The 24,205-nt window shown below is 39.6% G+C and overlaps 1 protein-coding gene across 1 annotated transcript in view; it reads left to right on the top strand.

The window, feature by feature from the left end:
• The first annotated feature begins 1,455 nt into the window (after positions 1-1,455).
• The window catches only part of LOC134348000 (prostaglandin F2 receptor negative regulator-like), a 75,338-nt gene continuing 52,588 nt past the window's right edge, over positions 1,456-24,205 (top strand). The window contains exon 1 of the mRNA XM_063050731.1: positions 1,456-1,778. Within this exon, the coding sequence (XP_062906801.1) occupies positions 1,730-1,778 (49 nt within the window). The 5' untranslated portion in view covers positions 1,456-1,729. The remainder of the gene's footprint in view (positions 1,779-24,205) is intronic.

Raw genomic sequence — 24,205 nt, 5'->3', positions numbered from 1 at the left:
AAAACTCTAAATATGGTTAGACATGACGCCATGCTGACTATCCCAAATCATCCCTGTCTATCCAGATATTCACATACCCGGTCCCTAGGAATACCTTCCAATAACTTTTCCACTGCCGATGTCAGGCTCATCGACCCATAATTTCCTGGTTTATTCTTAGAGCTTTTCTTAAACAGTGGAACAGAATTAGCTATCCTCCAATTGTCTGGTACCTTACCTGTCACTAAGGATGATTTAAGTATCTCTGCTAGAGCCCCTGTGATATCTATACTTACCTCCCACAAGGTCATATGAAACAGCTTGTCAGGCCCGGGGGATTTGTCCACCCTGACTTGCTCTGAGCTCATTTGTCTTCTTGCATTGAAATATACATGGCTCAGAACATTATAGTCCCACCATGCTGAACCTTTCAATTTCTGACTTTTTCTGAGGTCTTAACAACATCTGTCTCCACAACCACAGCCTTGTTCTGGCACTCTGGTTCCCATCCTCTGCAACTCTAGTTTAAATATACGACAACACTTAATTTTGGTGTAGTGCACAAAGGCATCAGAGGAATTCAGTGGGTCTATGAAGGAAAATGAATAGTTGATATTTCAGGTTGAGACTCTTCATCAGGACTGTAAAAAAAGAGGGGGGAGAGGCAGTATTAAAAGGTGGGGAGGAAGGTTGGAGGAAGAGCTTGTGGGTAATGGGTTGATCCAGGTGAGTGAAGAGGGACAAGAGGAATGACGTGAGGAGATGACAGTCAATAAGCAGAAGTAACAAAGGATTGATGATGAAATCTGACAGAAGAGGATAATGGAATAAGGAGAAAGTGGTGGGGGTTGTGGCAGTGACAGCATAGATTCTATACTATATAACATGAAGAGGACTTCCTCTTTGCCCTTGTATATTTCCCCTTTATTAAAGGATGGATCTTTTACTCTTCACAAGGACAAGCGTTGCTAACAATGTAACACTCTTAGTATAGCACCTAAGAGACCATCAGGAACTCATTTCGTTCATCTCTGTAACCCGAATTCACGACCTACCCATTGTGGTTGATAACACTGAAACCTGAGAAATCCAAATTAGATCTAAAAATTGAAAGACGATTGATCAAACAAGTTCATCAACAGTAAAACGCTATCCATATCGGCACAATTAGATCCTTCAGTTGCAGGGATGAAACACACTCATAAGCAAGAGTGAGCCCTGTGCAATTCCGTAACAGGAAACCTTAATGTAAATGTAAGTCTAGCTGCTTTCAAACTATGAGCTTATTTTGAAAAACAGCACTAGCCTTCACACTCCAGATAGAAAATCACGAGTTCCCGCGAGGCGGGAAAGGGGTCGCTGGATTCCCTTTTTCAGCCGGAGGTCCACGACCGCTGGCCGCGCCCTCTCCCCTCGTTGCGCCAATTACCTGCCCGATACACTTCCTTGGTGCTGTCGCCTGGTGTCTACGGCCCGCCTTCCAGGGTTCAGAGAGTAGCAACTTGGGAGTACCTGACAATTGGTTTTATTTCATCAAGTGTCGCAGTAGATTATCAAAGAAAGTTTACAAAGTTGTTTATTTTTTTTTAGTTTAATTGAAGTTTAAGGGTTGCGGTTTGGAGTTGCTAATGTTACAGAAAGTGGCACCTGGAGCGAGAGCGTGACGTGTTGGAAAGGCTGGGAGCTGCGAGCGCGGGGAGAGGCTGCCGGCATCGAGTGGATCCCACAAGGACACGGATCCTGGAAGGACATGCGGCGGTCGGCGTGGTTGCTTCTGCTACTGCAGGCGCTGAACTGGGGTGAGTTTTGTGGCTCGGCTGTTACAAAGGCGAGTGTGCGGCGTAACATCTGGAGTGTAGCGGCAGGATGATATGGTCGCGGCTGTGGAGGGCGGGGTGGGAAGGGTTGGGGTAGTGGGGGGTTGCCGGGGATAAGCTGGCTGTGGTAGGGACGGTGAGTACGGCGTTCTGGTGAGGGAGAGCCGCTGTGGGTGTGGGGAAGATGAGGGTCCACAGCTGGTGTGGAGTTTCTCCGCGTTGAGGACTCGAGGCTCAGCAGCCCCCACCGCCGCTGTCTACCGGTGGCGCTTGTCTCTGAGATAGTCCTTTCTGAACGACTGTATTTCCAACTCGTTATCGACGCTGCCCAGAACATTATGGGGAGGGGTTGCCCTGTTTCATTGCTGCCACCCTTTGCGTGGATTGTGAAGGTGGGGGGAAGGTTAGACAAGAGGAATTTAGTTTTATTTCATGGTTAATTCAGGATCTTGAAATCTGGAAAACTGCAGAGTCTTGGCGATTGTTCTTTCGGGATTCAGATCCTTTAGGAGTGATTTAAGAGTTTGCAGGCTGTCTTTGATTGAGTTGCTGTAATTTCAGTCTTCAGACACCGTAGAATCAGAATGGTCTGTACCCATTGTTTATGACAGCGATATTTTAACGTTGTGGGCGAATGTGTCACTGATTTCAAACATGCGACTCTGCACTCCGAAAAGAAGTTCTCACCCTCTGTTCTGTTTTACCAGTTTTAAACTGTTTTTTGAAAAAATCATTTCCACATCAACCTTTCACGAATAAAAGGAGGCTGGGCACCGCTTGAATATAGTAATTACATGCGGTACAACCCCGCAGTCCAATATGCTGTCTGATTCGGAATTACACAATTCTTTCACCTTATATACTGTAGGATCCTTAACGAGTTTCAGAAATGAACATGTACATCTTAAGGAGACAAGGGAGTAGTGATTGCGGTACACAATGGATTGCCCTTTGCAATGCTCCATGTTTGATAGTGTGGTGGCTTGTTCTCTGCCTGCTTTTTTTAAATTGAAGGCTTCTTAATTGCGTGCATCTTGCATTTCAGCAAGGTCATCAAGCCAAAGACTGTGTTTCATAAATAGGTTCTACAATAACACATACTGATAATCTAACTTCAGCATGGGATTTCTGTGTAGTAACCCATGTTCTTGACGTAAATGACTGTCACTTAAAATCGGGATCTGTTTCTGTTCAAAACCTACCACAGAGATTAAGAGATTTCCTTATACAGGATAATGCCATGGTTGCCATTGAATCCTGTACACAGTGCAAATGCAGCTTGAATGATTCACCCTGGATGAGAACTCTCAAGATCATTAGATTTCACTCTTACAACCTCAAATCTGAATAAGCATGTAGTCTAGTCTGTCTGAGCTCTAACCTCAAATGCTGCTGATAGTATTTGCTACAGAATGCATTTAAGCTCCTCAAAATGGAAAAACTTACACCAGATGTTTTTGTACACCTCACTGTTGCTATGGTGATGCCCTAAAAAGTTTTACAAGGAAGTTGGCAGCTGTTTCTTGTGAGGAGTATGTGTGGGGTCATGGTATTGTGTTTCCAATTGCATTTGTATGGGTTTTTGCATGTTTTCAATCTTCTTATTGAAGTACGGTATTACTGTGCTAATCACACCCTTTTACATTACCGACGCAGTTATTGTTAATTTGTAACCTTATACATTTACAAATCATCCATTTTTACCAGACAAAATCTAATGGTTCCTCATTGTGATCAACCAACAATTATCTGAATCCAAACACAATTAGATGGAAAAACTGAAAGGTTACAGAAGCAGACTATAGGAGACTTTTAAAAGGTTGAATGAAAGGGTTTATGCAGGGAATTTCAGTGTCTAAATCCTAGCTAGCTGAATATAAAGTTATAATTATGAGAAAGGGGTTGAAGATGCACAGGATGTCACAAAAATAGGTTGTGCAGGGCTGAGGAGGGACACAGAAGGGCAAACAATATGAGCATGCATGAGAAAAAGTTTAAACCTGAGGCAATTGGGATACTGGGAACCACCATAGTTCAAAGGTAGAGGTGAATGGGACTTGGGTATGGCTCACTTGTCAGATGAAGCTATAAAGAGTTGAAAATGGAAGGCTGTCCAGAAGGCATTGCAATAGTCATAGTTATAAAGCACACCAGCCAAGGTGTCTTCCTTATCTTGATCCATTTGCCCATGTTCCTCAATCTTTCCTGTCCATGAACCTATCCAAATGTCTTTTAAACATTGTAATTCTACCCAACTCTGGCACATCTTCAGGCAGTTCACTCCATGTACCCTGTACTATCTGTGGAAAAACTTGCCTCTCAGTTGCCCTTTAAATGTGAACCACTTTAGGCCTATACCTTCTAGTTTTAGACCTCTACCCTGGGGAGAATGACTGTGAGTAGTCTCTCATAACTTTGTAAACCTCAGTAAGCTCCACCCTTGGCCTCATCTGATTCAGGGAGAACAGTCCCAATCTCATACTCTCCTTGGAGGCCGCCAATCCCAGAAATAGACTTATGAATCTTCTCCATACTCTCTTAAACTTAATCACAACCTTGCTATTGTACAACAACCATCCAACTCTCGTAGTCAGTACCCTAATGCATGTTCCAACACTTTAGGAACAACTTCTTCCCCTCTGCCATCAGATTACTGAACGATCTATGAACACCACTCATTATTTTGATCCCTATTTATTGACCTTTTATATCTAACCAAATTAAATTGTAATGTATAGTTTTTTTATGTATTGCAATATACTGCTGCTGCAAGAACAACAAATTTCATGACATATGTAAGTAATAATAAACCTGATTTAGATCCAGTGAAGATAAGCATGCCAGGGTCCTTCTCCACCTCCTAGTGGAACTATGTACTTCTAAGTCTCTCTATTCTACAATTCTTCTCCTGATCCTGCTGTTAACTGAGTACGCCCAGCCCTGATTTTAACTTTACAAAATTCATCTCTTCACACTTGACATCTCCATAACTACATGGGTGGAGGTTTGGCAGAGTGTTGCATTAGTCCTATTTGGAAGAGGCAGTAGAGGCGTACCTCAACACTAGGACGCTGATCTTCCATGCAATCTTTTCCTCCTTTGAATTTTGGGGGTGTGTGGATCAGGTTATTGAAAACACCAAGTTTGTTGCTTGGGTCCCAGATTATGTCTGCAATGTTTCCTAATGTAACTAGACTAGCTGGACAAATACTTTTGCAACAGGAAAGTGATATACCTGGTGTATGGGTGCAAATTTTGATGTAGAACTTTACATTTTTTGGAAAGTATATCTACTAAAATAGAATTCATGAAAGTCTTGTCCTGGAATAATATCCAATGATATCACTAAGAATGATAATGGTAATTTTCTCACCAATAAGCAGACACTTCATGTCTTTAAGGGATTTTTACTTTAGCAAGGTTTGAGGAACAAATAATGCAAACGCTGCTAGCATAAATGTGGACATTGTTACAGTTTTATGTTTATTATATATAAATCTCTGCTCCCGAGAGATAACTTAACAGACCTTTGCCTTCTGTTTTGAATTTGGTGTCATGTGTTTCAGTTTCATTTAAATGTTCACTGTTGCCATTGTGTCAGAACCAAGTAATGAACAAAATCTGCTAGAGTCTTGACACGTAGATAAGAAAAATCAAGCGGTTGTTATGATTAGGGTATAAGACATTTGAGACTGCCTGAGTTGTGCTGCAGAGTCCGTATGCTGTTGAGATACATTTTCCATTTGGCAACCAGACAGAGTTTGCCTTTGTACCAATTTCAAATTGTACAAAAGCATTTTATTTCAACTGAAAGAAAGAGAGTAATCAAACATTTGCTCACTTCTTCAGTTCAGAAAAAAAATGTGCTTGGACACTCCTAAATCATGTTCACTTTTCTCCTTGCTCTTGCACAAGGAAGTGTTCGACTTTTGGGTGACTGATTTCCTCAGCAGTCTAGGTAGGTTCATGAAAGCAGTGGAATGTGATTTATACTTGTGCTGCGTTAATGCTTGCTTGTTTTGCTGTGTTTTCAGTGTGAGAGCAATTGGACAACTTTTAAATTTATGAGCAAATTAAATAAATACCTTTTAGAACTTTAATTGTACTCTGTATTGAATATTTGCAAGCTAAAGCAAAACTCCTGTTATCTTCAGAATCAGGTTTAATATCACTGGCATATGTCGTGAGATTTGTTGCATGTGCCATAGCAGTACAACACATTACATAATAGAGGGGGAAAGTGAATTACAGTAAATATATGTAAATTCAATAAGTAGTGCATAAATAAAAATAAAGTAGTGAGGTAGTGTTCATGGGTTCAGAAACTCGATGGCAGAGGGAAGAAGCTGTTCCTGAATCACTGAGTGTGTGTCTTCAGGCTTCTGTACCTCCTTCTGATAGTAGCAATGAGAACAAGGCATGACCTGGTCCTTAATGATGGATGCTGCCTTTTTGAGGCATTGCTCCTTGAGTGAGTCCCTATTTGTGATTAAAGCTGTATACAGAAACATTAACCCAAAATACTGAAATCAGAAATTCTGTACTCATTTTAAAAGAATAGGGTAGTGAAAGTGCAGAATGGAATGATGTGTGCCATTGAATTTCCTTTTGCCCTGCTTATAATGGAGTCAATGAATGAGGAATATTAAAGCTGTGGTCTCCATGGAGGTTGATGTTCGCAGGGATGTTTTGGAATCAGAAAGGAGAGTGAGTGTTGGTGTTGTGGAATTAGAAGTCAGGCCGGAGTCTAGATCTCCAATCCATGCTCTGCATTTAAAGGCCAGCAATGTGGGCAAGTAACCAAAGAAGTCAGGGCCTTCTCTTTGTGCTCAAAAGCCTGCAACGTGGATGTGTGACAAAGGACATCCATAGATGCCAGACTGGCAAGCACTGTGGAAAAGGAATGGTGGCACACCAGGTCTACAAGTTTCCCCTCCTCCTCCAGAGACACGAGGGCCAGTGACTCCCTGGATACTGAGCTGCCAAGTCTGGAGTTTGGTCCATCATTGGTGACTCCAGAGTTCAAGGCCTGAAGTTTGGGGATCCATCATTGGGTACTGGGGTCAATACTGAAGATCTAAGGCCAAAGGTCAATTGGAAGTGCAGAAATTGAAGCCTGATGCCCAAAGCCCTGGGTGTACTAGTCGTAAGTCCACTGGGAAAGTCAGAGTCGGGTGGTGACCCAGAGGCCTGTCCTGGTGTTCGAGGACTGTCTGTGTGTGAGTGGGAGGGAGGGAGAAAAGACTCTTGTAATGCTGCTGTTGTTTTTGTCTTGTGCAGTGTTCTGCTGAGTATTGTGGGTATGCTGTGTTGGCATTGGCACTGGAATTTGTACTGACGCTTATGGGTTGCCCCAGCCTCTCCCTAGCTTGTGTTGACTGTAAAAGCAAACTACACATTTCACTGTATGTTTCAATGTCCGTGTGATAAGTCTGTCTGCATCTGAACTGGAAAGTTTCCCAGTTGCAGAAGGCAGCTGGTTTCTTTCCACACTTTATTTATCCTATTTGTATTATGTTTCCATGGCATAGTTCCTAGAGAATCTCCATTCATGGATACAAATGCCAGCTCTCATACCCCTTGGCTTTGTCCATGGTCTTTCTGTCTTCTGTCTCCAACACCAGGATCAAAATTGGGTTCTTGATTAGAGCTGAACACAAGTGCTTCTGTCAGGTGATACCTGAGGTTCTAACTTTTAGTTGCCTGTAAAAATTTGACATTATATTCACTTTGATTAAACAAACCAGAAAATGTAAATACTGCAAGTCAGACAGCATTTGTAGGGATTTATCATTTCATATTGATGTCCTTTCATCAGAGCTAGTATAGGAAGAGGAAAACTCAGTCCATTCCAAGTCCAGCAATGAAGTGGGAAATCAGCTTGTTAGTATCAAATGACCCACATTGCCTCTGACTTTCAAGGTGCAGTGTACAGGTGTGGAAGTCATAGTTGACTTGGGAAGACATCAACGGTAGCTCTCTTTGGAAGGAAATGCATCTGATCTATTTCAACAGAAAATCTGCAGGTGCTGGAAGTCAAAGCAAAATGCTCAAAATGCTGGAGTAACTCTGCAGGGCAGGCAGCATCTATGGAAAAGAGTATAGTCAACGTTTCGGGCCAAGACCTTTCATCAGGACTGAACAATTACTTTTACCTGAGCAACACACACACAAAATACTGGAGGAACTCAACAGGCCAGGCAGCATCGGGATGAAACTTCGACTGTACTTTTTTCCAAAGATGCTTTGTCATCTTACGTATTTCCTGTGCGGCCTTAAATTTTGTAGTTTTTGTTTAAATTTTATTCTGTTTTGCTTTTTATAATCACTTTATGTTAATAATCCTATTTTTTTTTGTTGCTGTGTCTATTCATGAGTTTGAGGTTTATTGTGGTTTTTTTTTAATATATATTTTCCAGCTTTTGTTCTGTTCTGTGTGTATTCTAATTGAGCTAACTTTTTTTTACTTATTTTTTTACTGTTTTACAATTAGCTGATCCTTTTCATATTTATACCTTTTTTTTAGGGAGCGTATACCGGAAGTCATGGGGGTAGTTTTAGCGCTTGCTTCTTTCTGGCGGGTCTGCTTTAGATTTTGCCTTGGGGTCTTGGGCTGGGGGGTGGCGGGAGGGGCTTCACGTTTTAGTTTGTTTTTCTTTGGGCTATATACATTATTGAAGTACTGGTTGCGTCCTTTTCCCCGGTATCTTTTGTATGTTCTGTTTCCTCTCCGGGTTTGTGGGTCGCGCCTATTGTCAATCCTCCTTGTTGTGGGTTGACTTTAGGATTTATGGAGTCTATTATTAATTTTGTCTCCTGGAATACTAATGGTCTTAATCATCCTATTAAAAGAAAAAAAGTTTTTAAAGTGTTCCGGAGACTTAAAGCACAAATTTTATTTTTACAAGAGACCCATGTACGGAGGGGGGACAGACTACGTTTTTTCAAATTCTTGAAGGGACAACAATTTCATTCGAACTCCAATGCTAAGATTCGAGGCGTCTCTATTTTTATAGATTCCTCAGTTACTTTTATACAACAGGATATTATCTCTGATCCGAATGGTAGATTTTTTATTGGTTAGTGGTTTACTATTTAATAAAAAAGTAGTTTTGGTTAATGTTTATGCTCCTAATATGGATTGTCCGGAATTTTATAAATCATTGTTTGATCAGTTTCCGAATTTGAACGAGTTTTCATTGATTTGGGGCGGAGATCTTAATACCTGTTTATCTCCAGCTTTGGACCGTTCGGCTCCTTTACGGACTTTACCTAATAAATCTGCAAATTTGATTAATTTTTTCCTTTCTGATTCTGGGTCGACGGATATTTGGCGTTTTCTGCATCCTCAGGAAAAAGATTTTTCCTTTTTTTCACATGTTCATCATTCCTATTCAAGAATTGATTATTTTTTTATTGATTCTCGTCTCATTCCTTCAGTGATTAAATGTGATTATGATTCTATAACCATTTCGGATCATGCTCCACTTAAGCTTTCTATTAAAATTATGGCCAATATACCAAACAATAGACAATGGCGTTTTAATTCGCTGTTGCTTCAGGACTCGGACTTTGTTAATTTTATGAATGAACAGATTGAGCTTTTTTTTACAATTAACCATACAGAAGATATTTCGGTTAACACTCTTTGGGACACTTTTAAAGCCTATATTCGGGGTCAGATTATTTCGTATTCCGTTGCTTTGAGGAAGAAACAGAAGCAGGAGGAGATGGCAATTGTGGACAAGATTAAAGAAATTGATAAGAAATATGTTATGGCTCCTTCTGAGGAGCTATACAAACAAAGAACTGAACTTCAAATGGAACACAGTTTACTACTCTCGTCCTCGATTGTAAACCAGTTAAAGAAAACAAGAAGTGATTTTTATGTTCACAGTGATAAAATTGGCAAGCTGCTGGCTAATCAATTGAAATCTAATTATGTTAAATCTCAAATCAATCAGATTTATAACCAAAATGATCGATTGATATTGGATCATGTGGGGATTAATCAAACCTTTTGTGATTTTTATTCTTCTTTATATCAATCAGAGTCTCCTCGAGATTCTAAATATATGAATGATTTTTTAGATAAGTTAGACTTTCCTCAGATTTCACAGGATATGTCTTCTTTATTAGATACTTCCATTACAATGGATGAGATTAAGAATGTTATTTTTTCTATGAATCTGGGGAAAGCTCCTGGCCCTGATGGGTTTACCGTTGAATTTTATAAATGTTTTGCTTCTTTATTGATTCCTTGGCTCTATAAGGTTTTTGAGGCTTCTTTGAAACTTGGTAAACTTCCGGAATCTTTTAATAGAGCATCAATTTCTTTAATACTAAAGAAGGATAAAGACCCTGCTCAATGTGCATCTTATAGACCAATATCTTTATTAAATGTTGATTCTAAAGTTTTTTCTAAGTTATTAGCAAATAGACTAGAAAAAGTACTTCCTTCTATTATTTCGGAAGACCAAACGGGTTTTATTAAAGGTCGTTACTTTTTATAATATTCGTACATTGTTAAATATCGTTTATACTCCCTCACAAAATGTTCCTGAGTTTGTTATTTCTTTAGATGCCGAGAAAGCTTTTGATAGAGTAGAATGGCCTTATTTATTTAAGGTGCTTGAAATGTTTAATTTTAGCCTGAAATTTATATCCTGGATTAAACTGTTATATCACTCCCCTGTAGCCTCGGTTCGTACTAACTCTTTAAACTCACCTTTTTTTCCTCTCTTTCGTGGTACTCGACAAGGCTGTCCTCTTAGTCCCCTATTATTTGATATTGCATTAGAACCTCTTGCAATTGCTATTCGAGAATCTTCAAATATTACTGGGATAACTCGGGGATTAAAGTCCCATAAATTATCACTCTATGCTGATGATTTACTTTTATATATTTCTAATCCTGAGAGATCTATTCCTGCTGTTTTAGAGTTATTAGCACAATTTGGTCTTTTCTCAGGTTATAAATTAAATCGTAGTAAGAGTGAACTTTTTCCGATTAATAAACATCTTCCCTTATATTATAAATTTCCATTTAAATTGATTAATAATTACCTTTCATATCTTGGGATTAAAATTACTTGTAAACATAAAGATTTATTTAAGACTAACTTTTTACCATTAATAGACCATATTACTCAACTTTCATCTAAATGGTTTCCCTTATATTTAACTTTGATTGGTCGTATTAATGCAGTTAAGATGTTTTTTTTGCCAAAATTTTTATATGTGTTTCAGGCATTACCAATTTTCGTTCCTAAATCTTTTTTTGATAAAGTCGACTCTAAAATTTCTTCATTTATTTGGCAGAATAAGAATCCGAGACTGGGTAAAATACATTTACAGAAAGCTAAGAGAGATGGAGGTTTAGCATTACCTAACTTTAGATTTTATTATTGGGCTATTAATATTCGACATATGAAATTTTGGTTACTTGACCGGGATATACTATCTATTCCTAAATGGGTAGCATTGGAATTACAATCTGTTCAGGGTTATACACTTGGTTCTATTTTAGGTTCATCTCTTCCTTTTGATTCGAAACGCCTTAAGCAGGTCTCTAACCCGATCGTTAAATATGCTTTGCGTATTTGGTTTCAATTCAGAAAATTTTTTGATCTTAATCAATTCGGGTTAGCGATTCCTATTTTAGGTAACATATTTTTTCCTCCCTCTTTTACGGATCGCGCTTTTCAAACTTGGAAGACTAAGGGTATTTTACGGTTTTTGGATTTATTTTTAGATGGTTCCCTTATGTCTTTTGAACAATTATCTAATAAATATAACTTATCAAGAATACATTTTTTTAGATATTTACAAGTTAGAAATTTCCTAAGTACTATACTTTCTTCCTTTCCAATGCTTCCTCCTATATATATTTTAGATTCGATAATTAACCTTAATCCATGTCAGAAAGGTGCATCGGCTATGATTTATAATATTATTATGAAACTCAGGAAAGCTCCATTTGATAAGATTAGGGTAGATTGGGAACAGGAATTGGGGCTTACCATTTCTGTGGATGATTGGGGGCAGATTTTACAATTAGTTAATACTTCCTCTATTTGTGCTAAACATTCCCTAATTCAATTTAAAGTGGTGCATAGAGCACATATGTCCAAAGATAAGTTAGCGCGTTTTTACTCGCATATTAATCCTTTCTGTGATAGATGTTCGGGGCAGATAGCCTCTTTAACTCATATGTTTTGGTCTTGCCCTACTTTGGAAACTTTTTGGAGAGATATTTTCAATATTATTTCTAAGGTATTAAATATAGATATCTCTCCTCACCCTATTACTGCTATCTTTGGACTACCTAAAATTTCTAGTAATCTTTCCCCTTCAGCCCGTAGAATGATTGCATTTCTTACTTTAATGGCGAAAAGATGTATTTTACAACATTGGAAAGAGCTTAATGCTCCAACTACCTTTTTCTGGTTTTCTCAGACGATTTTATGTTTGAATCTGGAGAAAATTAGAAGTAACCTTTATGATTCTTCATTTAAATTTGAACAGATTTGGGGACCTTTTATTCGATATTTTCATTTAATGTAATATTTACCCTTCTTGTTTTTTTTCACTGTTTTAATGGAGGTCGGGATTGAGGACGTGATTTTAAGTTTAACTCTGTTTGGTTTCAAGTTAGCCCATTGCTTTGCTTTGCTTTTAGTTAGTTGCACGGTGGGTTTTTTTTGGGGGGTTTTTTTTCTTTTTTTCCATTGATATATATAAAATCTAGTATACTATTATGTTATCTTGGTTTCTTATGCTTAAATTACATTGTTTGTAGTATTTTCTTTTTGGTATTGTTATCTTTTGGAATTTTATTATACTTTAACATTGTATTAATGTTTATATGGCTCACCTTTTTTGTATACTTACTCAATAAAAAGATTTAAAAAGAAAGAAAGAACAAAGATGCTGCTTGGTTTGCTGAATTCGTCCAGCGTTTTGTGCCTGTTACTCAGACTTCCAGCATCTGGAGATTTTCTCTTGTTTGTACTTTTACCTCAGTTGGTTCTGAGAAGAACTGCTTAATTATTGTTGGATGTACCAAGGCACAGGTAAAATAATAACAGAAAGCAGAGAAAAGGTAGACAAAGTGTATGGTCACAGCGATGTGGCTTATGAGGTCAAGAGTCTAAGAAGAACAATTTACTCTATTTTTTCTTTGTTGTTATCAGGAGTTAATCTGATGACAGATGTACTCTCAGTGCATATGCTGACTCCACTTTTGCTGTGGTTGTTTTGAAGTGCTACCTGTACTGGCTTTGCATCATTTTTGAATTTCCTTCCCTCTCATTATCCTTGCTTTATGCACCTCTACCACATTCTGACTAGGCATAAAATATTTCACTGTTGGTGGGCAAATCCTGTGTTGGAACTGTAGTTTGTACTAAGTTCAGTTCACCCATCAACCGATTGCATTGGCTTTTGGTCTGGAAGGACCTACATTTTTAAAAAAAAATTATTTAAGGCAAAGAAGTTAAGAAATTTCTTCACTCACAGGGTAGCAATTTTTAAAAAATAATTTACTATAGAGGTACAGTCATTGAATGTATTCAAGAAAAAGATAAATAGAATTTTATATATGAAAAGATATTAAATATATCTAAATATTCACAATGTTTTAATGTTAATGTTAATACTCAAGATGCAAGGTATTTGGGTTATTGCAGGAATTGTCACTGAGGTAAAAGATCACCTGTGTTCACTGGCAGGCTGTAGAGGCACAACAGGCTGAATAGTCTACTCCTATTTCTGAGAAGGATAAAGGACTAGTGTTCTGAAATTTCATAACTTTGTGAGTACAGATAATTGGGAATCAGATGTGATCTGATTTCAAAGGCTGTCCCTTTCCTGACCAGGTAATTCTAATTTAATATTTAAAGATACTGTGCAGAACAACTCCGAAGAGTACACCGACATGATAAATTACAACACAATGTAGAGATTGCTGATCAAGCAGAGAACTGCACAAACAACAGGAATTCTGCAGATGCTGGAAATTCAAGCAACACACATCAAAGTTGCTGGTGAACGCAGCAGGCCAAGCAGCATCTGTAGGAAGAGGCGCAGTCGACGTTTCAGGCCGAGACCCTTCATCAGGACTAACTGAAGGAAGAGTGAGTAAGGGATTTGAAAGTTGGAGGAGGAGATCCAAAATGATAGGAGAAGACAGGAGGGGGAAGGATGGAGCCAAGAGCTGGACCAGTGATTGGCAAAAGGGGATACGAGAGGATCATGGGACAGGAGGTCCGGGAAGAAAGACAAGGGGGGGGTGACCCAGAGGATGGGCAAGAGGTATATTCAGAGGGACAGAGGGAGAAAAAGGAGAGTGAGAGAAAGAATGTGTGCATAAAAATGAGTAACAGATGGGGTACGAGAGGGAGATGGGGCCTTAGCGGAAGTTAGAGAAGTCAATGTTCATGCCATCAGGTTGGAGGCTACCCAGACGGAATATAAGGTGTTGTTCCTCCAACCTGAGTGTGGCTTCATCTTTACAGTAGAGGAGGCCGTGGATAGACATGTCAGAATGGGAATGGGATGTGGAATTAAAATGTGTGGCCACTGGGAGATTCTGCTTTCTCTGCACAGTTCATTAAAGTGTAGCTTATTAAATGTGAGTGATTGGGATGTATGGATGCTCAAAGAGACCATGTACACAAATCACAGAATGGTAATGCATAGGTGCAGCAAACAGTTAAAGAAAGCAAATACTAAGTTGGCATTTGTTTGAATAAAGACGAAGTGTTACTGTAATTTTATATAAGACTTTGGTGAGGCCAGCATTGAAGTATGCCATAGCAATTTGGTTTCATCATCTAAAAACGAACGCACTTGCTGTAGGGGGAATGTAGCAATGTTGTTGGGATGGTAAATTTGTATTATCAGGAGAGATTGATAGACTACTTCTAAACATCGATGGTGCTCAGCATGAGCGTTCATCGTAAATCCAGAGTGCAGAGGAAAAAGAAATTACCTCATGAAAATGTACAGAAGTCCTGCAGGACTCGAAAGTGTAGATGGGGGAAGATGTTTCCCTCAGCTGTCTGTAAACTGGGGTCACACTAAAAGTAAAGAATAGGTCATTTAGGACTGAAATGAAGGGAAATTTCTTTACTAGGGGAATGGTGAAACTTAAATTCTCCACTCCAGGTTACAGCAAAGTCTGTCACAGATAACATTCAAAACTAAAGTGAAAAATTTTTTGGATATTTAAGGGATTCAAGAGATAAGCATATATGCAGGAAAACTGTTTTTTGTGGGCGATCACCCATGATCTTGGTTACTTCATGAATTTCACTGCTGGTGCAGGTTTGAGAGTGAATAGCCGCCTCCTGCTGTCTCTATTGTAAACATTGAATAAAGGCACTTGGTAAAATGAAGATCTGTGAAGATTTCGTTTTGTGAAGTGCAGTCATCCAATTCATTTTTTCCATTGGAGCTGAGTTGGTGTTAATTGTTGGATTGTCCTCAATACAGGTCCTTAATGTACATCCTTTCTTTCAGTTCCACACATCGGCCCTCTTACTATACCTGTCCCTTCTGCTAATCGTGCAACTGGGCTTCATAATAACGTCGAGGCCTTGATTCCACAGCTGTTCATAAGCAGAGTGAGCTGAGAGTGGCAACCAGGCCTGAGCATCACTCACACTGAGACATTTTAAAATGTCTCTAATTAGAGGAGAAATTGATTAAAATAATAAAAAAGTTAAACAGATCTATGATATACAGTATAGTATAGTTTGTATATATGATATACAAACTATACTATACAGTGATATTTAAAAAAACACAAAATTACTTGCCTTATCTTCAGGCTGTTAACTTTATTCAAATAAAGGATGCCTTATAAAATGCAGCAGTTATGCCTGGCATAAAGCTGAGTAGTATGGTAGCAAATACAACCATTGGGATCTGAACATTTTTATAAGTCTTGGCAAAGCAAGATGCCCTTTGTGACCCCCAGCATGCTTTGTATTTCTGTGTTGCAGGTCTGGAACGTGTTGAGATTTGTTCTGCAGCTAAACGGCAGCTTGTGGCCTGCCTGCCAGCCAGCCAACAGTAATTTTTGGTCCAGTGGTTATATTGCTCTACAGTGTTTGCCTATTGTAGCACAAAATGCCTGCTTTTCAATCAACTAAAATGTACATTAGGCAGTGTAAAACTTTGTTGCTTCTCTATAAAAATATGTATTGTTGCATTCCTTGTGTCTGAATTAGTCACTTTTTTTGTGGTAGGCTAAAATTATTGTTTACAGAAACATTCCTATCCAACATATCTAAAGGTCAGATTGTACAGAGACTCAATATTTCTACTATTTTCCACAAGGTTACCTTGAAATGTTTACACTCGCACATAATTAATCTAGGATGATGCCTCATTGCAATAGTGTGCATTATTAGCAGGGATGTAGTGAAAGTCCTATTTTTAAAAAATACTCTATTGTAATGTCCAGATGAGCAGGGTGTTCCAGCAATATCCTGAATGATATATTTCTCTCCAAACCTCCAGGACTAAAAGAATGGATTATAATTACTTTGTTCCGTTTCCATTGTCAGCAGAGCTACAACTAAGCTTCAAAGTACTTTAATTGGATTTGAAGTGTTCTGTGAAATCTTGACTCTGTGATTAGATGCAATGAAAGACAATTATCTTACTGGACCGTAATGGGCACTGACTGATGCCTCACAAAAATATTCCAGCCGCTTTTGTTTTTGCTTTGTATTTTATTTGGCTTTGATCAGAAAATTTAACTTGGAGGAATGGAGTAAAATCTTCTTGCACAATGTCTCCAGTTGTGTTTATTAAAGCTTAACCTTTGAAATTCTGAACACCTTTATGCATAAATGAAGAACGCTGGGAAGGCTAATATGATGCAATTTGATCTTCTCCCATTATTTCTACCAACCTTGCCACCTTCACTGATCTACGCTTGCCTTTCATAGACTTTACATACACCTTGATGTCTTTCTGTGCTGGTGCTTCACATTGTGCTGGCTTCTCCTCTTGGCCTGTTAAAATGTTTTCACTGAATATTCTCCCCATCTGTGTGGTGTCATTGACAGCAAAATTAATAATAAAGTCTCAAGGGTGAAGCTCGAAAGCAAACTTGGATTCCATTCAACCTTGAAGTTCCCATGGCTGTCATTGCCACAGAAGATATGTGGCAGTGATGGGTGGGAAAATGGTGAAGGGAATGAAGGAATGTGACAGTCAGCCATTTGAAATTGATGTGCCTTTAGATGTACTCTGACTGATCTATGCCTTCACTGTTTTAATCATAATTCTTTTACATATCGTAACCCAGTTTAAAAATATTGTTCCATTCAAGTCAAGTCACTTTTTATTGTCATTTCAACTATAACTGCTGGTACAGAACATAGTAAAAAAATGAGATGACGTTTTCCAGGACCATGGTGCTACATGAAATAGTACAAAAACTACACTGAATTACGTAAGAAAAAACACAAAAACTACACTAGACTACAGACCTATCCAGGACTGCATAAAGTGCACAAAACAGTGCAGGCACTACAATAAATAATAAATAATAAACAAGACAGTAGGCACAGTAGAGGGTATACAGTAGTAGGTTGGTGTCAGTCCAGGCTCTGGGTATTGAGGTGTCTGATGGCTTGGGGGAAGAAACTTATGTAGTCTGGTCGTGATAGCCCGAATGCTTCGGTGCCTTTTTCCAGATGGCAGGAGGGAGAAGAGTTTGTATGAGGGGTGCGTGGGGTCCTTCATAATGCTATTTGCTTTATGGGTGCAGCGTGTGGTGTAAATGTCTGTAATGGCGGGAAGAGAGACCCTGATGATCTTCTCAGCTGGCCTCACTATCCGCTGCAGGGTCTTGCGATCTGAGATGGTGCAATTTCCGAACCAGGCCATGATGCAGCTGCTCAGGATGCTCTCAATACAACCTCTGTAGAATGTGGTGAGGATCGGGGGTGGGAGATGGACTTTTCTCAGCCTTCACAGAAAGTAGAGACGCTGCTGGGCTTTCTTTGCTATGGAGCTGGTGTTGAGGGAGCAGGTGAACACCACGAAATTTGGTGCTCTTAACGATCTCTACGGAGGAGTCGTCGATGTTCAGTGGAAAGTGGTCACTCCGTGTCCTCCTGAAGTCAACAGCCATCTCTTTTGTCTTGTTTCACATTCGGAGTCAGGTTGTTGGCTCTGCACCGCTGCACCTCCTCTCTGTATGCTGACTCATCGCTGTTGCTGATGAGACCCACCACGGTCGTGTCATCGGTAAAATTCATGATGTGGTTTGAGCTGTGTGTTCCAGCACAGTTGTGGGTCAGCAGAGTGAACAGCAGTGGACTGAGCACACAGCCCTGGGGGTGCCCCCGTTCTCAGTGTGATGGTGTTGGAGATGCTGCCCCCGATCCAGACTGACTGAGGTCTCCCAGTCAGGAAGTCTAGGATCCAGTTGCAGAGGGAGGTGTTCAGGCCCAGTAGGCTCAGCTTTCCTATCAGTTTCTGAGGAATGGTTGTGTTGAATGCTGAACTCAAGTCTATGAACAGCATTCGAACGTACGTGTTGGCTAATCTTCCAGAGGTTAAGCTTCGATTATATACATTTGGATGGATTTATTTTACTTGTTTGGGTAAACAGCACGGAACAGGCCCTTCTGCCCCAATGAGCTGCATCACCCGGAACCCACCTATTTAACCCTAGACTAAACACAGGACGATCTACAATGACCAGCTAACCCTAGACTAATCACAGGACGATCTACAATGACCAGCTAACCCTAGACTAATCACAGGACGATCTACAATGACCAGCTAACCCTAGACTAATCACAGGACGATCTACAATGACCAGCTAACCCTAGACTAATCACAGGACGCTCTACAATGAACAGCTAACCCTAGACTAATCACAGGACGACCTACAATGAACAGCTAACCCTAGACTAATCACAGGACGACCTACAATGAACAGCTAACCCTAGACTAATCACAGGACGACCTACAATGAACAGCTAACCCTAGACTAATCACAGGACGACCTACAATGAACAGCTAACCCTAGACTAATCACAGGACGACCTACAATGAACAGCTAACCCTAGACTAATCACAGGACGACCTACAATGAACAGCTAACCCTAGACTAATCACAGGACGATCTACAATGACCAGCTAACCCTAGACTAATCACAGGACGACCTACAATGAACAGCTAACCCTAGACTAATCACAGGACGACCTACAATGAACAGCTAACCCTAGACTAATCACAGGACGACCTACAATGAACAGCTAACCCTAGACTAATCACAGGACGACCTACAATGACCAGCTAACCCTAGACTAATCACAGGACGATCTACAATGACCTGCTAAACTGTGCGTCTTTGGAACGTGGGAAGACACTAGAGCATTCGGAGGAGATCCACACATTCACGGGAATGATGTACAAACTCCTGACAGAAGGAGCCAGAATTGAACTCTGAACTCTGGCTTGGCACCCTGAGCTGTAGTAGTGTCGTGCTAACTCCTTTCTACAGTAAAACTCCCAGTAATCCAATTTGTTTGGGATTTTGGTGATGTATTAGAGGTTTTTTTTTCCAGTCTATTGTTGCAGTGGTATTGTTGAATTTTTAAAATGAGACACTCTCTCCTCAGGTGCATTCAAAGTGCTCCATTCCACTATCTAGATGAGCACAATCAGCTCCTCAGTAAAATGATATATTACGTTAGCTCATCACCACCTTCTCAAGGGCAACTAGGGATGCGCAATAAATGCTGGCTTAGCTGGCCACGTCCACTTCCCATAAGTGAATAAATTTAAAAAATTGTTTCATTTCTACTGACAATGTAACATGCAACTTTTAACATTCCTTCCTGAAATTCATTCTGGGGCTTTTTTGATCAGATGATCTTGGGCATAAAATTTCCCTCGTAATTGATGTTAAACTTGCATGTTATTTTGTTTCTACTTCACTTTATTAAATAAAGAAGTAACATTTGTATTTTTCAAAACCAAAGACACAGTTCCTAAATCAGCTACCTAAATCGTGCTCCTCCTGTTAAGTCACTTATAGGTTCCTGTAAACTGCTCTCCTCTTCCTTAATGGAACAGCTTCGCTATATTTTCAAATTAAAGTCTACCATTTCCTTGCGTATTCTGCTCTCTCCTGCATCATCTATGGGCAGACCTTTAGCATTATTATCCTTTGAACATAGTTCTAAGTTACCTTGCATTTCCTTTTGATATTATTTTCAAGTATATGGTGACAAGGGGAGAACTGATCCTGATTCAGGTCAGACCCCCAGAGCTGCCTGTGTTCAGTATGCACATTCTCCCTGTCACTTTGTGGGTTTCCACTGGGTGCAGTGATGTTTTTCTCTCATTCCAACAACATGCAGGTCTGAAGATTATATTGCATCTTTCGATGCAGATCAGTAAGCAAAGGAGCTGGTTGTGGACTACAGGAGAAATGGAAATAGGCTAACGCCCATCGACATCAATGGATCTGGGGTTGAGAAGGTGAACAGCTTTATGTTCCTCGGCATACATTTCACCGAGGATCTCACATCGTCTGTGCATACTGGCTCTTTCACCTCAGATGGTTGAAGAAATTTGGTATGAGTCCCCAAATCTTAAGGACTTTCTACAACAGCATAGTTGAGAGAATCCTGACTGGCTGCATCACTGCCTGGTATGGGAACTGTACTTCCCTCAATCACAGGACTATACAGAGAGTGGTGCAGACAGCCCAGTGCATCTGTGGATGTGAACTTCCCATGATTCAGGACACTTACAGAGACAGCTGTGTAAAAGGGGCCCCAGACCACAAACTGTTCCAGCTGCTGCCATTGGGAAACGGTACCGCAGCATAAAAGCCAGGACCAACAGGCTCCGGGACAGCTTCTTCCACCAGGCCATCAGACTGATTAATTCACGCTGATAAAATTGTATCTCTATGCTATATCGACTGTCCGGTTGTACATACTATTTATTACAAATTACTGTAAATTGCACATTTAGACAGACGTAACGAAGATGTTTATTCCTCATGTATGTGAAGGATGTAAGTAATAAAGTCAATTCAATTCAATAATAGAATCTTTGGAACTGTGCAGAATGTGCATTAGAGGAAAATAAGTGGAGAATGGGATGGATGATATTGTTCTGAGATTCAGAATCTAGATTAGATCAAACTTACTGGTCACATGTACATCGAACCGTACAGTGAAATGCATTGTTTGCATTATTAACCAGTATAGTTTAAGGGACACATTTCCACTGCCAACATAGCTTGCCCACAATGTTCAGCTGAGACAAACACGCAAAACCCCTTGCTATCCTCCACCATGCATAGAGGCTCACTGGCCCTCATCATCAGGACCCTGTGACTGCTGTCCTTGACCTCAGGCATCACAGGATGGCCTGCTAACCTGATGTCCGTGCTCAGGGATCGCTTGTGTTACTCTAGACCTATTGACCGGCGTGGTGTTTCCAGACATGCCCACACGGTCCTCTAACCGAGGGACTTGATAACCTTGATGATATACTCGATGGGCCGAATAACCTACGCCTGTGTTGTAAGGGAAGAAAATCTGTGTCTCATTTCTTTCGTACTTACTCCAGCAACCACTACCCTGAATGTTATGGTTAGACTAGATTTTGACTCAAGATCTGTTTGCCGCTCTTTTATAAGGCTCTTGTCTAGTTTAATCATTCCCCATAATCCACAGCTTCTGGCTGTTCATCTTCTTCTGGAGCCTCTTTACTTGGTTTATGATGTCCTCAATCCCAGCCAGTGATTGCTCAAGAATTTGGAATTTCAGAATAACCATTTACTTCTGAAGTGGTAGTCTCCTATAAATGCAATTCATCTGTGCTGTAATCAGCTAGCGGTGCTGAATAGATTTATTCTGGAGACTGGATTTATACTACCAGTCCTGATGAAGGGTGTCAGCCTCAAACGTCAACTGTTTATTCATTTCCATAGATGCTGCCTCACCTGCTGAGTTCCTCCAGCATTTTGTATGTGTCCTCTGGATTTCCAGTATCTGCAGAAACTTGTGTTTATACTAGTGATCCTGTATTATGGCCACTCATTTCATGGAAAGTTGCCCTTGCAGAATTCACAAATGTGGGTTAAAATTGGCTTTCATGGAATGTTTTGGGGGAGTGCATAAAAGGTAGATAGAAAAAATAATACTTCTTCAACTTGCCTCTCTTGAGGTCTCCTCAAATGACACAGCGTAGCGCTATAGAAAATCATGATACAGATTGTTTTCTAGGAATGTAATCACCACCAGCATAACTCTCTCCAGGTGTTTTATAGAAAAGATAGATTAGTCATGGAAAAGAAAATCAGAGATTTCATGGAATCAAAACTGGAAGTTTCATGAAGTGTATTAAATATTGATGATTTGTTTCGCTAGAGCCAAAGGACTTTGGACAGATTCATTTGTGGTTTTGGAACTTGGAAAGACATTCAGAAAGTACATGATTGTTTCTAGCAGTTGGTAGACTAGTAATAAGAAACATATGTTTAGGATTATCACCAGAACATGGATGGGCATAAAGGCGTTATTAAAATTTGGAATGCTTTACCACAAGTGGCTATTGTAACAAATGTGTAATGCTTTTAAAAAGAAATCAGTTGCATATTTAAAAGGAAGAAGGTATTTTATTTATCATTGAGGGATATTTAAAACAATGCAGGAAAATTGAGCTGGAGAGATGAATTGGCCATATAGTGGATCCTATGATTGCATTTCCTAGTTCAAATCAAAACAACATTTAAATACAGCAGAATTGTTTTCCCTTTAAAAATTTCTGCTGCGTTTGTGAATAAAACCAGCATTATACCCACAGCATTGCTTGTAATTTTGTGAGCATTTAATTCCTTTACCCAATTCCTTGTTTTACCAGATAAAATTTTTTTTAAATGGTTTAGGAATGTAAATGAGTCATGGACTTCTTGAAATTGGGAGTCCTTATTTGATTCTGTAAGCAGATTTCTATTAAGTATCCTGCATTTCCTAATAATCATTAGATGGGAGCACAATAATTTCTGGGACTCACCAACATAATGTGAAACAATTCCAGCAGATGACAAAGGAAAGTGTGGATATTGCAATGGTTATACTCCAGAATAATATAACTAAGTCAGCTGGTAAATTTAAAAATCCTGATTGAAGTGGCAAGAAACTAAGTTCTTTGGCTCTACTTAACTACTATTGCTTGACATTTTTACAACTCATGTATATAAATGGGTGTAATAAATTCTATTGTGCAAAACACGGGCTTGCATATTGAAAGTGGAATGAATGTTTTTCCTTCAGTGGAATGGTTCAGTGGTACAATGAACAAGAAGGCATATTTGCATCCAGTTTTAGTAAGATTTAAGTGAGTTAACCTCCTGAAGCAGAATGTCACAGAGTCATGTTGCGCTCCAGAAATCTGAACCATGTTTGACGCTAATACTCATGCAAAACTCTGCACTGTTGCAAGAGCTCTCTCTGTCCCAACTCTCAAGCATGACTAATAAAGATCCCAAGGCTTCATTTGCAGATGAAATATTTACCCTGGAATGAACATCTCAGATTGCTGTTTGTTGAAGGTTCCAATGTACAAATCAACTGCTTTCAAGTTTTTAAAAGTTGACATGTTTTCATTTGTCCTAACAGACTCTGTACAGGGTCCCATTTCTTGCACTACGGGTAGTTTTTCAGATAACTGGCCAGTACTGCTTTTGTTTTTAGGGCAGGGTTTGACACAACTGCAGCAAACCTCACATTGCATACTAAAATTTCATCAACTGGTATCATGGTTTGGCCAAATATCTCAGAGAATGCAAGACTGAACTGAAGTCTTCATCAGTGGGTCTACTGTCACTCTGTGATATTTTTATCCTTGCTCATTGTAGTAGAATTTGTGCGGTAGCGATCGAGCTTTACAATAAAGTTCTATGAGCCAATAATGTGAAAACTGAAACTAACAACACTAATGTGCAACATCACATTCACACCAATTCTGATCTATCTGTGCGGAGGCTGCCTGATTTGGGGGTATTTAAAGAGGCAGCGGTATCATTTTGGAAAAGAATCAAGTGATATGGGAAACTGACATGGAAGAGGAGGTAGCGCTTAGGAAAGATCAGCCAGGATCATATTCTATGGCAGGGAAGACTTGAGGGATCCAGTGACTCTTGGTTTTCTCATATTTCTTCTATTTTTTTGTTGACTAGGAGTCAGTTGCTTAAATCTTGATGCAGAAATGTTAACTGGGGAGTTCCCAAATTCCATTCATACTCTGTGGAGTTCTCAGTTTCCACCACATAACTGAATTACTGGACATCAGTTTTATACTTTACAATACACCAGACCTCAATCATTTCAGCAACCATTAGTACTGC

This window comes from Mobula hypostoma, chromosome 6 (assembly GCF_963921235.1).
Source record: "Mobula hypostoma chromosome 6, sMobHyp1.1, whole genome shotgun sequence".
Lineage (NCBI taxonomy): Eukaryota > Metazoa > Chordata > Chondrichthyes > Myliobatiformes > Myliobatidae > Mobula > Mobula hypostoma.
Note: the sequence above shows the minus strand (reverse complement) of the source record. Positions and strands in the feature narration are given on the sequence as shown.